Source organism: Aphis gossypii, chromosome X, assembly GCF_020184175.1.
Source record: "Aphis gossypii isolate Hap1 chromosome X, ASM2018417v2, whole genome shotgun sequence".
NCBI lineage: Eukaryota > Metazoa > Arthropoda > Insecta > Hemiptera > Aphididae > Aphis > Aphis gossypii.
The window spans coordinates 1,112,368-1,128,587 of record NC_065533.1 but is presented as its reverse complement, the minus strand read 5'-3'; the positions used below and the strand labels follow the sequence as shown (position 1 = coordinate 1,128,587).

Below are 16,220 nucleotides of genomic sequence, written 5' to 3'. Positions count from 1 at the left end.
ATCACAGAACCATAGTTACTCTGCTGTTTTATTTACTTTATGATAATTTGATATGATATAAATATCGTACTAATCATTTTTATTAATTGTAACTACTATTTCAATTTGAATCGAATTATTCGATTAATAGTAAGAAGTAAGTTCAAATTTTTTTTAAAATGAACATAACAAATAAAAGGAAACAAATTGAAGAATGGTTGAACGATAGCAGTGTTTCAGAATATGATGATTCAGATAATGACCCGGATTTTGATATTGACAATAAAACTTCAGAGTAAGTATTTTTATTATTATAATTATAACATAAAAATAAGATAGGTAAATCGTGTTTTTTTATGGTCTCGCATAAATTATATTAGCCTATTTTATTATATAACTATCATGCATAATATAGGTATTTATTATTTATAATAAATCAATTTATTATCTGTATTACAGGGATGATATGGATGTTGATCCGGTCAATTCAGGTGATATATTAGATCAAAATGCAAATACCTTTCTTGCAAACAATATTTTTGATGGGTAAATTGAATATTTTATGTGTTTTATTTTACATAAAAAAAGTAATGTTTTTGTATTATTGGTTTATAGATGTAATGTTATTGTGTTATTGTTTTATAGATGTAATGATGACAGTTCTTCTACTTATATGCAACCTTCAGTGGTTTTATTATCACCTAGCCAATCAAGTACATTAGACTCTTCAATTTATGAGCAAGATGAAGAACAATACCTAGTTGAGTCAGTTGTAACAGCATTAGAATGGAGAAATGTCACTGGAAACTTAAAAAATTTAGTATTTACTGCTCCTTCTGGTGTTTCTAATTATTGTATTGAGCAACTTGATGATTATCAACCAATAAATTTTTACAACCTATTTATTGATGATGAAATCATGCATTATTTAGTTAATGAAACAAATAAGTATGCATCACAGTGTATAGTTTCTGGAATAGTCAATGAATCTATTTCAGATTACAGTAGGTTGAATGAGTAGACTGATGTGAATTTGTCTGAAATGAAGTGCTTTATTGGTTTTATTATATGGATGGGCCTTGACAAAAAACCATCATTGAATGATTATTGGTCAAAAAAGCTGTTGTATAAAAATTTTGTTAGTAAATATATGTCCAAAAATAGATTTAGAGCTATTCTTTCCATGTTTCATTTCTCAGACAATGAAAATTCATCAAATGTTGACAGACTTTATAAAATAAATCCTTTCTTAGATATGATGAATAATAAATTCCATAAAATGTATGAACCAGATGAGTCAGTATGCATCGCTGAAACAATGGTACCTTTTAGAGGCAGGTTAAATTTTCGCCAATACATACCTGGAAAAAGGCACAAGTATGGTATAAAACTTTTTAAATTGTGTATGAAAGGAGGTTACACTTGGCATATAAAAATATATGGTGGCAAAGAAAAAGAACCTGGAAAACAAGTTGCTACAAGTGTTGTACTTGAGTTAATGAAACCATTATTAGGGGCTGGCCGAACACTTTATACTGATAACTACTATACAAGTGTTGATTTAGCACATAAATTGTTAGATAAAAACACACATTTAATTGGTACGTTACGCAGGAATCGGAAAAACAATCCTAAGCCAGTTTTGAATTCTATACTAAAAAAAAAATGAAATAAAAGCAATGGAAAGTAATACTGGTGTCATAGTAGCCAAGTGGAAAGATAAAAGAGATGTCTTGTTCCCTTGTTCCTTAGTACTAAGCATGAGCCTATGATGGTAGATGTTAGTACAAAATATGGTCTTAAAACTTCAAAACCAATTGCTGTAGTTGATTACAATGAAGCTAAATCATATATAGATGTGAGTGACCAAAAGGCATCATATGCTAGTACTATAAGAAAGGGAATTAAATGGTACAGAAAAGTTGGTATAGAGTTGTTAACAAATACTGCAATTGTAAATGCTCATTTATTATTCCAAAAAGTAACTAAGAATAAAATAAGTATATCTGAATTTAGAGAGAAAGTTGTGTTGTCACTTATAGAAGAAAAAATTTAGGACAAAAATGAGCCCATTAATAATTTACCACATAAATTACAGCAAAATGAAAAAAGAGGAAGGTGTTCCAGATGCTATTTAATGTTTTCTAAACAATTTGGAAGGTCTTATGCAGTAAAACATGCTAAACAAGTACAACAAAAATGTCCTGGGTGTGAAGATAAATTTTTTTGTAATGATTGTTTTTTTAGTTTACACAAAACCTCTCTTAAGTCAAATCCTTATTTTTTTTTATAGTTACATTGTTATTTGATGTATTGAAAAGACTTATAATATATGTTTATGTTTATATTCACTATTTAATTTTTATAAAGGTGTTAAGTTTTAGTTTTTATTAACTGATTTTATATGAAGATTTTATTTTCTGTTTTTTAACTATTTGATTTTGTTCAATGATTATATACTATGATACAGTGTTTTAGTTTTTGTTAACAGTTTTATACAAAGATAATGTATTTTACTTTTTTTTTTAACAATTTTATATAAATGTTTGATTATTTTGTTATTATAATTTTTCAAGTTGAATTAAAGAGAAGTTGAATATTTTCAATGACACTGTTTTGTTCATTTGTGCCGTGTGTATCAAAATTGATACACACTTAAAAAACGGACTTAGAATGCTTTTTCCCCCAAAAACCTGTTAAAGCTTATTTTATTGGTGTCTTAGAGTCACAATAAAAGAATAAAAATGTCTTGGTCAGAATGGTCAGTTTTGTCATTTTAGGCCCGGCACTCAAAGTGTTAAAGTAAAAAAAAAAAAAAACATTAGATTTTAACTACAGAATAGACATGTAAGATTATTAGTATGTGATAAGATAAAAATGTAAGTAAATAGAAATCTGTTTAGGAGAGAATTGAACTGTTTTTTAAGTTGCCCATAATATGGCTATAACCATATTATAGCCATATGGATTGGTCAAAACGTTTGCCTCCATGTTCAAAACTGAAATGACCATGCTATGATTGTACCTTGTATCATTAGGTAGCTAGGTAATGGATATTATATTAAATTTGAATTAAATAATACATATAAATTATTTTAAATAATAAATCAGCGTACCAATGACCAAAATTTAATTTTTAACTTACACCTAAATACAATAATTTAATTTAAAAGTAATGTAATTTTGACATACCAGATATACGATAAAAGCAGACAGAAAATAAAATATTAGTGTAACTCCAAACAAAAATTTTTCAAAAAATATCTATTTTATACTTTATAATGATCTTATGAAAAATGGTAGGTAACTAAAATAATTAAGTTTAATGTATAATAAATATGCTGTTTATTACTTACTTACTTTGACTATATTATAGCCAGATCAGAAGACGTAGTCGATGTAGTTGATGTAGAATGTGAATCATATGGAATGAAGATCGTATATTCGTATCGTACTGACTGTTACGTAAACACTGAGCTAAGCTAAGTGAGCTAGGTACTCACCAAATGAAAACCAACGGTTGTCGAAAATATATTACAATATTGTTGTTGATTATAATTATAAATAAATATATATATATATATATATATATATATATATATATATATATAGTTGAAGCCATAAATATAATACGATAACAAAGATCATAGACGACAATAGGTAACGATTGGGTAAACCCAATGAAAATAATTGTAAATCTTAAAAATTGTATTTATTAATAGTCAGTATAGAATTATATTATAATATTAAAAATAATAATAATATATTATTATTTATATTTTTCATTTCTGCTGATAAATATCACGATACACTAATAATACACACTTTAAAATGGTTCAAAGTGCTATTGTAGTCAATGGATGTTATAATATTATTATACAGTATATTATACTATATAGTATGGACATTAGAGTACTCAGTATCTCAGTATATGCACAAGACAATATGGGTAGTTACTAGAAAGTATTCAATGAAAAGCTGGGGAGTCCTTCTATTTTTTTTTTTATGATATCTTATATTCTTATGTCTTATTTAACCGTGAGCCAGCGGTGGATTAGCACAATGGAATACCAGAAAAGTTCCCGGTTAGCCGATAGCAGTGGCGTCGAATAGGTACTTAAACTTTGAAGTGGTGCATAGCCGCAGAGGTAGTAGCTATCTACTTAAAAGTTAGAATAAACATGGCAATACTTTAATCATTGATGCCCAAGATATTATAGAAAAAATTAACCTAAATGGAAATAATATTTTTAATTATGTTTATGACGCCAATGGGATCAATAATGATCATGTACTTGGATCAACAATTATAAATTATAATATAATATGTAACGAGAAATATACGGCGCTCAACTACTACGCGATACAAGCGCGCCACGTCGTTAACGCAACAACTAATATTGCCACATTTCGTGATCACCGAGTACATATTTGTCACCATAGATGGCGCTTATGCGCAGCGCGCTTTAATTTGGTGCTGTGGCCGCGAGTCGATTTGCATATTAAATCTAATATATGCAGATCGACTCGTCATTACTATTAAAACACCTACACATTATATCAGTACGACACGTAAGAACCATATATCCACCAAATTAATAACATAAAAAGCCAATCAAACCCGACATGCCAATCAGTTACACTGTCTGGATAATTCGGACCAGACAGTGTACAAGTATGGGTAAAATCTGACAGTGAAAATCGAATAGAAATAGTGAAGTAGTGATACAGTTACACGTTTATTCTGTCCGAACGTAAATCGTCGTGTCCGAAATTATTCGCCGTGTTCGCCGTCGTTGCTCGCTAGTGCCGCCGCGTCTCCTCCTCCGTCCGTCTTATCACTCGCGGAGTACGCGCTGTACCGATACCCTCCGTGTACGGAATACGCCTATACGTATTATACCTACACGGTGCGGGGTACAGAGCGTACTATACCAGTGTGGTAAGAACCGCTCACCCTCCCTACCGTTGTGTACGGAATACGTCTTTGCGTATTATACCTACGCACGGTAGTGAGAACGTCGCCCCACCACCTCTCCTCTGCCTCTTTTGGGATACGGTTCACCGTATATAACACCAGAGCGACAGAGGTAGGCTGTTCCCCGTTAGAACCTGTGTACGGAGTACGCGTATGCGTACTTATACCTGCCAGGATTTACGGGTGTGGAGTGACGGAGCGTGGATCGACGGAGACCGACGGTACTCCGTGATGTAGTACACCTTGTCTGAGCCCGACGACCGTCAAAACCGAGCCCGCAGACAGTCGGAAGACTAGCCGAAGCATTGAGGTACGATCTGCCCCGTAATACTGAGCCGCCACCGTCCGAGTCGAGCCGCCAGATACGCTGTGTCGATCTGTACAGCTGTCGTGCTACAGTTACCACTGTTCCAGCCGCCGGAAACCTACAAGTCCAGTGCCAGATACTACAAACTAGATCATCGGAAACCGTGAGTCAAACTGCGAGAATAAAAATCAATGTTGTATGTAATCTTTCATTGTCAGCCTGCACGGCATTTAAATTCATTATAAAAGAAAAAATTGTAAAAAATATTATTTATCTATTTTTGTACATTATTAATAAATTAACTAAATAAACCAAACATACTTATTAATTTCGTTACAAATATTGGGTGGGCCTGTCAGACAATAAATTCCCGGGCAGGATAGTTTAGGCCAGAGTGGTCCAACCCGCGGCCCGCGAAGCCTTTTTTTTGCCCCCCCCCCCCCAACAATTTAAAATTTAAATTTTAAATCACAATAATATTATAACAAATTCGCAATAAGAAAATATAAAATTTATACGATCTTATTACGAATTTATACTATAAATTTTACATTTTATTTTTATACGGCGGGGATTCCCGAGAGTCGGTCATATCGCGAAAAGACACGATGAACGGCGTGAATAATATTCACAATCGCACAATCACGAGCATTATACATTTCTCTAAACTAAATCTAAATCTAATCAGTAATCGTTAACCAGTCGACCCCGTGTGTTCGTGTGACAGTGCCCGTGTTATTACCGTATATACGTTTTATTTTTACCATGTCTGAAAGAAAAAAAACGTAAATTTGACGATGAAAAAAGAGTATTTAATGCAAAATGGGAATTAATGTATTTATGTATTGAACATAACAATAAATCTATGAGCCTAATTTGTTTACAAGTTATTAATGTTCTAAAAGAATATAATATAAGTAGACATTACACGACCATGCACAAATCACATGATAAATATATTGGAGATACTCGGCTTGCATTATTAAAAGACCTTACTTCGAAATTAACAAAACAAAAAAATGTATTTTTAAAAAAACAAATTAACGATCGTGACAATTTGATAGCTTCTTATGAAGTGTGTTTAGAATTGGTCAAACAGAAAAAAGCGTTTAGAGACGGTGAATTAATTAAACGTTGTGCAATAAAAATGGCAAATTCTTTTGGAAACAAAGAAATGGCAAGTAAATTTGAAACCGTATCACTTTCTCATCAGACTGTTAGTAGAAGAGTTAATGAAATGAGTGATCATGTATCTGGAATGCTTTCGTAATTCAGAATTGTAAGTACTATTCTTTAGCATTAGATGAAAGTAATGATATTTCCGATAACAGTCAATTAATCATTTTTATTTGAACAATTGATAAAGATTTTAGTATACACGAAAAATTACTTCAAATAAAACCATTAATTACTGGAACTAGGGGTATAGATATATTTGAAGCATTGAAAAAAGTTATTTTAGATTTTGGTTCATTTGACAATTGCACTGGTATAATCACTGATGGTGCTCAAGCTATGGTTGGGATACATACTGGTTTAGTAGGAAATTTAAGGCAAATAGGGCTAAAATGTTTATTTATTCATTGTATTATTCACCAGGAAGCACTTTGTGGCAAGTTTGTTGAAATAAATAAAACTATGAAAAAAGTGATAAGCATTGTTAATTTTATTCGAGGTGGTAACAAGGCTCAAAGACACAGAGCATTTATTAAATTTTTAGAAGAAATGGAGAGTGAGTATGGTGATATCCCATTACACTGTGAAGTAAGATGGCTGAGTGCAGGGAATTGTTTGAAATCTTTTTTTGCATTGAGAAGTGAAGTTTTTGAATTTCTTAAATCTAAAAATATTGGACAACAGTTTTATCAAGACTTAGAAAGTATTTCATTCATGAAGTCTCTTGCTTTTCTCACTGATTTGACATCTCATTTAAATATTTTAAATTTAAAACTGCAAGGTAGAGGACAAAATATATGTCAGCTTTTTAGTAATATTGAAGGTTTTCGGAAAAAATTAGAAGTATTTAAAAACGCATTAGAAAACAATGATACTACATATTTTCCATCATGTCAAGAAATTAAAAAAATTGAAAATCAATCGGTATGCTTTATTGAATTTAAAAATATAATTACAGAACTTATAACAGAATTTAATTCACGATTTAAGGATTTTTATATATTGAAACCTAAATTTGAATTATTTAACAACCCAATGACAGTTGATATCTCAGTACAACCTCCCGATTTTCAAATGGAGTTATGTGATTTACAAGCAGACTGTTTTCTTCAATCAAAAGTAAATTTGCCTCCTGAAGAGTTTTGGAAACTGTGTTAGCAAGAAAAATACCCAACATTACAGAATTTTTCTCTTGAAATTTTGTCATTATTTGGCAGTACGTATATTTGTGAATCGGCATTTTCTACTATGAATTTAATCAAGTCTAAACTCTAAATCAAGAAATCGTATTCACGATTTGTCTTTAGAATCGTGCATCAGATTGGCCACCACAGGGTGTTCAATTGAAACTAATAAATTGGCTACTGAAAAACAATGCCAATCATCACATTAATAGTTTATTTTTTATTGTAAAAAGACATTCCTAGTCTAATTTATTTTTTTAGTAATTTTTTGGTAATTTTAAACATGAAAACATTAAATAATAATAATTAATATTTTGTGCATTATTAAAAATAAAATATAAATAGGTAATAATATAATTTTTTTTTCTGGCGGCCCACGGTGTTTTTATGAAAGTGTAAATTGGCCCGCCAACTACAAAAGGTTGGACCACCCTGGTTTAGGCAATCCACAGTTGCTCGCTCCACCCGCACAATAGTCAATACCCTTTCAAAAATGACATAATATTAAGTAAAGATAATAGTATAATCCTTAGTGAAGAACATTATTATTAAATGACAAAAAGACAATAAGAGTACCTAATTAATACCTAAATATTAATACTAATACTTAATTTGGTACTTTTCACACTGCGACTGTCGGACTGTGCCCTGCGATGTTTTCGACGAACAGCGAACGGTCGTCCAAAAGGTTTTATCGCCACCAATAGGCTATAGATTAGTATGTCGCCACCTGCGTACGTATGCGCACGTATTTCGTATTCGTATGCACTTTGATTTTATTACTCGTCTGCAAACACGTTTAAACGTGTTTAAAGTTAACGAATTACGTACCTTCAAAAATAATGCAGGAAAACTTTTTTGTGTGGATGTATTTGATGCCACGGGAGAATTACGCCTCACCGCTTTCAATAACGATTCCGAAAATGTGTGCTCAATTTTCAAGGTATGATATGAAGAAAAGTAATAAATAATAATATTCAATCGTCAAATATGATTTATTAAATTTAAAAATGTATCTTATATCTATAAAAACATTATGATTTGTACCTTTATAAAAAGACCAGATTTATAGCATAGTAAATGGAAAAATTAACAAAACTAATAAATTATACAATCGTCTAAACTCTAAATCATAATTATGAAATTATAATAGGACCTATGACAATTATTACTCCAATAGAAGATACATCGGATGTAGTTCCAATACACGTTACTCTTATGACGTTTGATGGTATTGTATCATTAAATAATGATGCGATAGTCGGATAGTTGGTATGTATATTACACATTACTATATAGTCTTCCGTTATAATTAATTTTATTTATTACTTAATTACTTTTTAGACACTATTGGAATAATAATTTGCATAGAAGACATAGTAGACATTGTAAAACCAACCAAGACACTGAAACTACGAGATGTTATATAATAGCAGATAATACTGGAATCGAGGTAAGTATAGGTATTATATTACAATAAACATTTTATCTATTTTAAATAACACTTACGCCATGGAACGAAGAAGCTATTGAATTTAGTGGAGAAATAGAAGACGTTCTATCAGTTGAGAAGGATAAATTAGTTATTTATAAAAAAGATAAAAAATTATCTGTAACGCAGTCTACGGTTATACAAATTAACCCTAATTGGCCTGAAAAACAGATTTTAAAAGAATGGTATAAAAAGGAGGGCCGGTATCAAGTCGATAGAATAGATTTAACACAATCATCATCGATCGACTACATTAAATCAATCAGGTAGGTTTTTCAAAAAAGGTTAAACGAATTGACTTACAAGCAACATTCTATAATGTATATGTATTTTTTTTTCAATAACAGATAACGCATATTTAACATCAGTAGATGACAAGATTTTTTCACAAATAGTAGCAGACGAAAAGTCTACGAAACGTCGTTTAGACGATTTATACATCCTCCAAGAACAACTACAAAATGAAATTAATGAACTTACATTTAAAAAAATCAGATTAAATCTCGAACGTCAAGCAGTAGAAAATAGAATTATTAGTAGAAGACAATAAGACAGTGATTATTAATTTTATTATTGTCTATACTCTATATTATCTTCAGTAATTTATTGAAATTCAAACTAGAATATTCTATTTGTTTGTATATTTATTACTGTTATTATTAATATTAACAATTTATCTATTTGTTGGTTTTTGCATTTTTGCATTTGAAATATATATTATTCAGTGAACAAATAATTTATTGTTACATTTTTAGGGTTCCGTACCTCAAAAGAAAAAAACGGAACCCTTATAGGATCACTTTGTTGTCCGTCAGTCCGTCCGTCTGTCAAGACCGTTTTTCTCAGGAACGCGTGAAGGTATCAAACTGAAATTTCTATATGATACTCAGGTCTACTGTCCCTGGAAGCTGTAGAAAAATCAACCATCTAAGCCAACGCAATCAAAAGATACAGCCATTTAGGCCGCAAATTTCCGCAAATTTTCGAAACTCGCACGGGAATCAAAACCTACAGGGTACTTCCCGTGAACTTAGAATCTTGAATTTTCGTACGAAGTCACGTCTTATAGTACAGATATAGGAAAAATTATGAAAACCATAAATGTTTAGTTTCATTTAATTAAACTCTGATTATTTATTTTTAGTCACTGTATATTATAATTATATACTTGGCACAAAATTACAAAATAAAATGTCCTAAAAAATTTAAATTATGTATGGAAAATAACATCTATTATACAGGCTAAATTCATCTAAATACTTAACACTGGAATATAGGCTTTGCTGTATAACTGATATTATATAAGTTATTAAAATATGTTATGTTCCTAGGCGAATACATACTGAATGTTGATAATCTTAAGACCGCACAATTAAAATTGTAGTTTGTATTTGGAGGATTGAATACAAACATACATAGTATAAGGTATTAAGGTCAGAAGTGTGGATAATAATATATAGTTCGATATTATTTAAATAAAAATAAAATCTAGGTTTCTGCTTATATTAAAAAATAACAATTATTATAAGGTTAGCACCCTCACACTTTTTATCCAGGCTATCACATGATCCACTGTTACTTGTATATTCGTGTAGGCTATGTTAAAGTGTTGGTTCGAGTTGATTATTGCGAATTTCATTTACAAGAGATTGACAATTAAAAAGAACCTGTATGACAGAATTAGCATAACATGATACACCATCAGTGTTAGTAAAGCCACAAAATGTACTACTTGATGTTATGTCAACTTTATTCTTAATACTTGATATTTTTATTGTTTTTGGATTTTTTGACACAGTTTCATTATCACTTATTGTTTCTAATAATGAATCTGACCTTATGTTGCAATTTTCTGGAACTTTGAGAGTATTACTATTGACCTGAATAAATTGAATATCATTAATTATGATATTATAATCAACTATTTTGGTTGATTTAGTTTTAGTTTCTGGAACTAAAATAGTGTCACTATTAACCTGTATGAACTCAATATCGTCCAAGTTATTATTATTCAGGACCTTAGTTAATTTAATCGATTTTTTAGATTTTTCCACATGAAATCCATCGACTGCAGGAACGTTTGGTTTAATAAAATTGTTTTTGACTTCTTCTTGTACAATTTGATCATCAACAGTCTCAGAATATTTTTCTATTTCCTTGAAAGTATCTATGTCCATAACCAAAATAGGTCTGTGATCACTTATGAGGGACTCGTACACCAAAGCCGCAATGTCAACATTTGTAATGACATTGTCAATGGTTGTTCCGTGATCTGTAGTAATACCGTCAACCAATATTTTGTAATTGAAATGTTTTAATATTTCAACTGGTTGTTTTGGCGGTTTGTTGAAGTTTATATTGAAATCACCAATAAAGATAACATTGTTTTTGGAGGAAGCTACCGTTTCAAACCTACTTGTTTTTAACCTACCGTTTCAATGAAATCACAAAGCTTATGTACAGGAAAATTTGGCGATGAATATATCCCAATATAGGTAATATTTTCAATGATAACTTCAATGGCTTCTAAGTGTGTGTTTTTCTTTTGATCTTGAAGCAGTGTTGTGCTGCAGGTTATTTCTTTATGATTAATGGATTCTCCAACAAAACAAATAGAACCACTTTTACCATTTGCATGTATACTGTCTATTCTACAGCATTCAGTATGGTTCTTAATGGTATATGTGTCAGTTGATTTTGAACCAGTTTCTTGGAAGAACATTATTTTAGATTGTAAAAGAACGATATCCGCATTAATATGAGCTTCATATTTTTTTAAAGACCTTATATTGTGTAACATACAGGAGAGTGGAATGTTGTGTGTCATAATTCTAGAAAAGCGCGGAATAAGAGCACAACTTGGTGTCCTGAGACTGCACATTTCATGTTCAACTTTTGCAGAAGGTTTTGGTGGCTTTGCAGGAAAGTAGTCAATATGCAAACCTTGAGCCGAAGTTGCTCGACTACATCCTACATATAACATATTGCACTTCAAGAGTTTTTGAGGTATATGCAATGCTACAGATTGATATGTGGCACCTTGACTTTTGTGTACCGTCAATGCCAAAGCTTTCACTAAGGGCAATTGCATTCTAGTTACTTTATGGTGCTCTGCATTACCGAGTTGAAATTCTAATTTTATGATTTCAATTGGTGTCCACTTGCACATATCATCTGTGTGTTCGCCTTCGGGTTTAAGTTTGTCTCTTATCTTCTGTCTGGTTAGTGACCCACCCCTGGCTCATCAAACTTGATCCAAACTCTTTTTGCAACTTCTTTACGTCCTGCAGTCTGTCCTTTGTTTATTTGCATGAGTTCTCCGATTGCACCGTTCACTATGCCGTCTTCGGTTGAAATGTTAGCTATCACCATGTATTTAGCTGTTTCTTTTAAAACTAACCTTAAAGCTAAACCCATAGTCTTTTGTGGTGGCAGTTTCTTGGCAGATTCAATATCCGATCGTTTTGCAGACGTATCAATGGCTTCGGATATGAAACTAACTTGATTCATAGAGTTAAGCACTCTCCTGTTCATTTCGTCGACTTCGTAATTAGTAGCCCAAAGATGCATTACTTGTGGTTGAAAAGTAATGTCTAGGTGGGTTATAAGATTTTGGAAATATTTTACATCAGCTTCCTCCAACTGTCCTCTGGCCAACTTTGTTAACATTATTGCAAATTGTTTGTCATCTTTTGGCGCATTATTTCAGTCAACTCATAAAACTTGAATGTTTCCCAAATAGATTTAATCGATAACATTTCTACAGCACTTGGAAATTTAGACAATATTTCTTCAAAACTATCGTACAATGGTGTTGCTAATACCGGTGCTAATTGAAAGAAATCGCCAAACACTATTACATTTATGTCACCAAATGGTTTATTTATTCTTAATATAGACCTCAATCGTTGATCAATGTACCCCAGTGTTTTTATGCCAACCATGGAAATTTCATCAATTATCAAAAGTTTTACATTGCCAAACTGACAACGTAGTGTATTTGAAATATCTGAACTTAACTTTGGTAATAATCCGGCAAATTGATTCAATGGTAGTTTGAAAGCGGAATGAAGTGTTAATCCTTTTATTCCATATGCAGCTTTACCTGTTGGTGCTATCAGCAATACGGGAGGAAGTGACAGATCATCTATATCTGGTCTAAGATTTGCTATCCTAATTACAGATTGTGCTAATGCTCGTATAAGCATTGACTTTCCAGCTCCCGCTGGTCCAGTGACAAATACTTTCATCGCAGTATGACCTTTTCCCCATAATTGACTTCTTATGACATTAGTTGTATGATATAAGAGTTGGCGTTGACCGTCATTTAGACATCCGATTAAGTCTTTAAACTGTTCATTGTCTATGAGGTGCACTATTATCTTACCACCATCTTTAGGTGAATCTACATCTGATGTATTTGTATTTTCAACATAATCTCCAACATCGTTTATTAGTACATCGTCTGGTACCCAATCTTCACCGTCTACAAGCTGATTGTTGTTACGGTCTTGTTCCCCTTCTATTTGGATTTCATTATCGTCTAATTGGGTTTCTTCTACTTTATTAAACTGTTGGTACAACTTTTTTATTTGATCAATGTTTGTTTCATACACTTGTTTACAGTTAATATCTAACAAATCGGTTTTTTCATCGCGCCATGGTAAAAATAACATAATATTTTCTCTGTAATAGTCTTGTTCATTTTTATCCACATTAAACCTAACATACTTATGATTTTTCTGATATTACGTTTATGTATATACTTGTTTGGTTTTCCGATTAGAGTGGAATCAATCGGATAAGTGGTATCAGGTTCATTATCAGTGTCAGAATCAGAACTGTTTTTAGCCGGTTATTTTTTTACCGCGGACTTCATAATTGGAGCCAAATTCTGCTTAAGTTACATCTTCAAGACTGTGTGGTCTACATGAATAGTATTCATTGAGACCGTAAAAAAAAATGTCATCAGATTTTGGATCCATTTCTCCTCTAAATTGGTTTCAACATTCGAGTTCTTTTATCAGGATGGCTAGTGTTTATAAATGTATACCCAGTCGAAGTATTGCATTGCTTCATACCTAAGCAAGTGTACACTGCTTCCTGTGCAGAAATTTCCTGACTCCCTGAAAAAGTTGACGCTATCTTTTTCAGTTATTCTTTAACCGATAAATTAGTAGAAGACTTAAGATTTTCGACAATGTCTCTTATTAGTTTTTATATTCCACGTTGGCTTTTTCCAATATACTCGATTACATATCTAACACAAGAATAAACGTCCAATATGAACTGTATATCCATGTTAGATTGCCATAACGGAAATAATTCTTCATTGAATCCAGAAACCATTCGTTGTTTTATTGTACGTTTTAGAAAAACTATTGGTCGTCTGATAACAGTTCAAATAATGGATTTATATTCATTAACATCTTTAATTGACAATTTTTGTAAAATGTCTTCTAATGATGGATCTGAAGATGAATCACTGTCCTTGAAGTCCTTGAGGTATTGCAGAAGTTTTTCATATTGTAGTTTACGAATTTTTCTTTTGATCGGATTACTTATGTCTTCTGTTAGCGGAGTCGATATACAGGTTTCATTCATTGGCGGATATGGTATGTTGAAGGGACACTTTTTCATTTGTTTGTCTTTGTCACTTCTAAGTGTGTGTATGGCTATGAGTATTTTTATGCAAATACTCACGGGCCGGACTGCCATCGTCTACCATACACGTAATGTATTTGTTGATAAGTGTTACACATACACCAAAAGTTTCTGGTTTGGCTGTGTCGAAAACAGGTACATTGTCTAACCACAATAACATGAGTACATGTGGACTGCTCCTATGTTGATATTCGACACGATAAAAGAAATGTTTTACACTGTGTTCTTTGAAAATAACATTTTTTAATTAGATCAATTTAAAAAGTGCTCTAAACCTATGATCAAAATAAGTAGCACAAACAACTGGGTCTTGTCGAATTAAATCAGATTTTTGTGCATAAGTTAGGACAGTATCATCAGACAACGTTTTGGAGTAACGCAGTTTATACAAAATCTTTAACAAATCAGTCCAAGTTGATTCACTAGGGCTAAATGTTAAGAATAATGTCGGTTGACCTTCTTGACGCACCATGGCAAAAACATTTTTTCTCATCGCTGCAAGATATGAAGGTGAATTTTGTACGTTGTGTAGCATTCGGTATCCTTGATCGTTATCTATCATTTTGTTTAGAACAGCTGGATTTGCTACGTCATTCGCAGTTGTGTTTCCTTTTTTGTTTTTTCGTAAAACAATTTGCACATTGCTTGCAATGAGTTTTTGAACTAATACTTTGCATTTAAAAAACAAGTTAGATGAGTCCGATGCAAACCTTCGATCTACGTTCAGCAGTTCAGACCTTACTACTTTTGAGTAATTTTTTAAAGGTGATTTATTTGTACGTGGATGACCACCAAATAAATCAGGAAAAGCTTTTTCCTCTGCATGGTCATCAATAAGAATAGATAACGGTTTCATGCCTTCGCCTGGTGCAAAAGAAACAAAATCACAGTTTTCAATCATCGTGTCCATTGATCCCGGATTGATTGGTTCAATATTTGTGTCTTCATCGTCTGTTTCTTCACTTTCGTGATCCGAGCTGTTTTCTAAACTTTTTGTTGTTTCTGACACATGTGCCAGCCAATCTTTGTCTATTACAGCATCTTTATATAGAGGTTTTTTAATCAAATCATTCAATGCTGATACGACTAATGATGGTCTGACATTTTGATAAAGATAATGTTGTTTAAAGCACGATTTTCTTTTTAATTTTACCTTCATCGTCTTAGCTGCAGCTAAATTTTCGGCACGCCTTGGCAAAATAGATGTAGTCTTAGTCAGATCTATTGGAACATTGATAACGTTACCTTTGATTTTGAGCTGTCCATCACTGCGAAGGCATTTGAATATTTTCATAAATGGTAATCTAAGGGAAACCATTTGCTTTTCTATTTGATTTAATTGCGTAACTAAAGACGGAACACTGTTTAACTCATAACCATTTCTTATGTACAACGGAGGAACTTTGGATTTTTTTATATGCGGAAGACAACTGGAACATA

The 16,220-nt window shown here is 31.9% G+C and overlaps 2 protein-coding genes across 2 annotated transcripts; both read left to right on the top strand.

Annotated features, from left to right (window-relative positions):
* The first annotated feature begins 42 nt into the window (after positions 1-42).
* LOC126551748 (uncharacterized) lies at positions 43-1,000 on the top strand. The gene is made up of 3 exons (XM_050205829.1): positions 43-274; positions 439-525; positions 625-1,000. Exons 1-3 carry the CDS (start codon positions 159-161, stop codon positions 998-1,000), a joined length of 579 nt encoding a protein of 192 aa, XP_050061786.1. The 5' UTR covers positions 43-158.
* A 21-nt stretch (positions 1,001-1,021) lies between these two features.
* LOC126551747 (piggyBac transposable element-derived protein 4-like) lies at positions 1,022-1,648 on the top strand. Its single transcript, XM_050205828.1, has one exon. It carries the CDS (start codon positions 1,022-1,024, stop codon positions 1,646-1,648), a length of 627 nt encoding a protein of 208 aa, XP_050061785.1.
* The last annotated feature ends 14,572 nt before the right edge of the window (positions 1,649-16,220 follow it).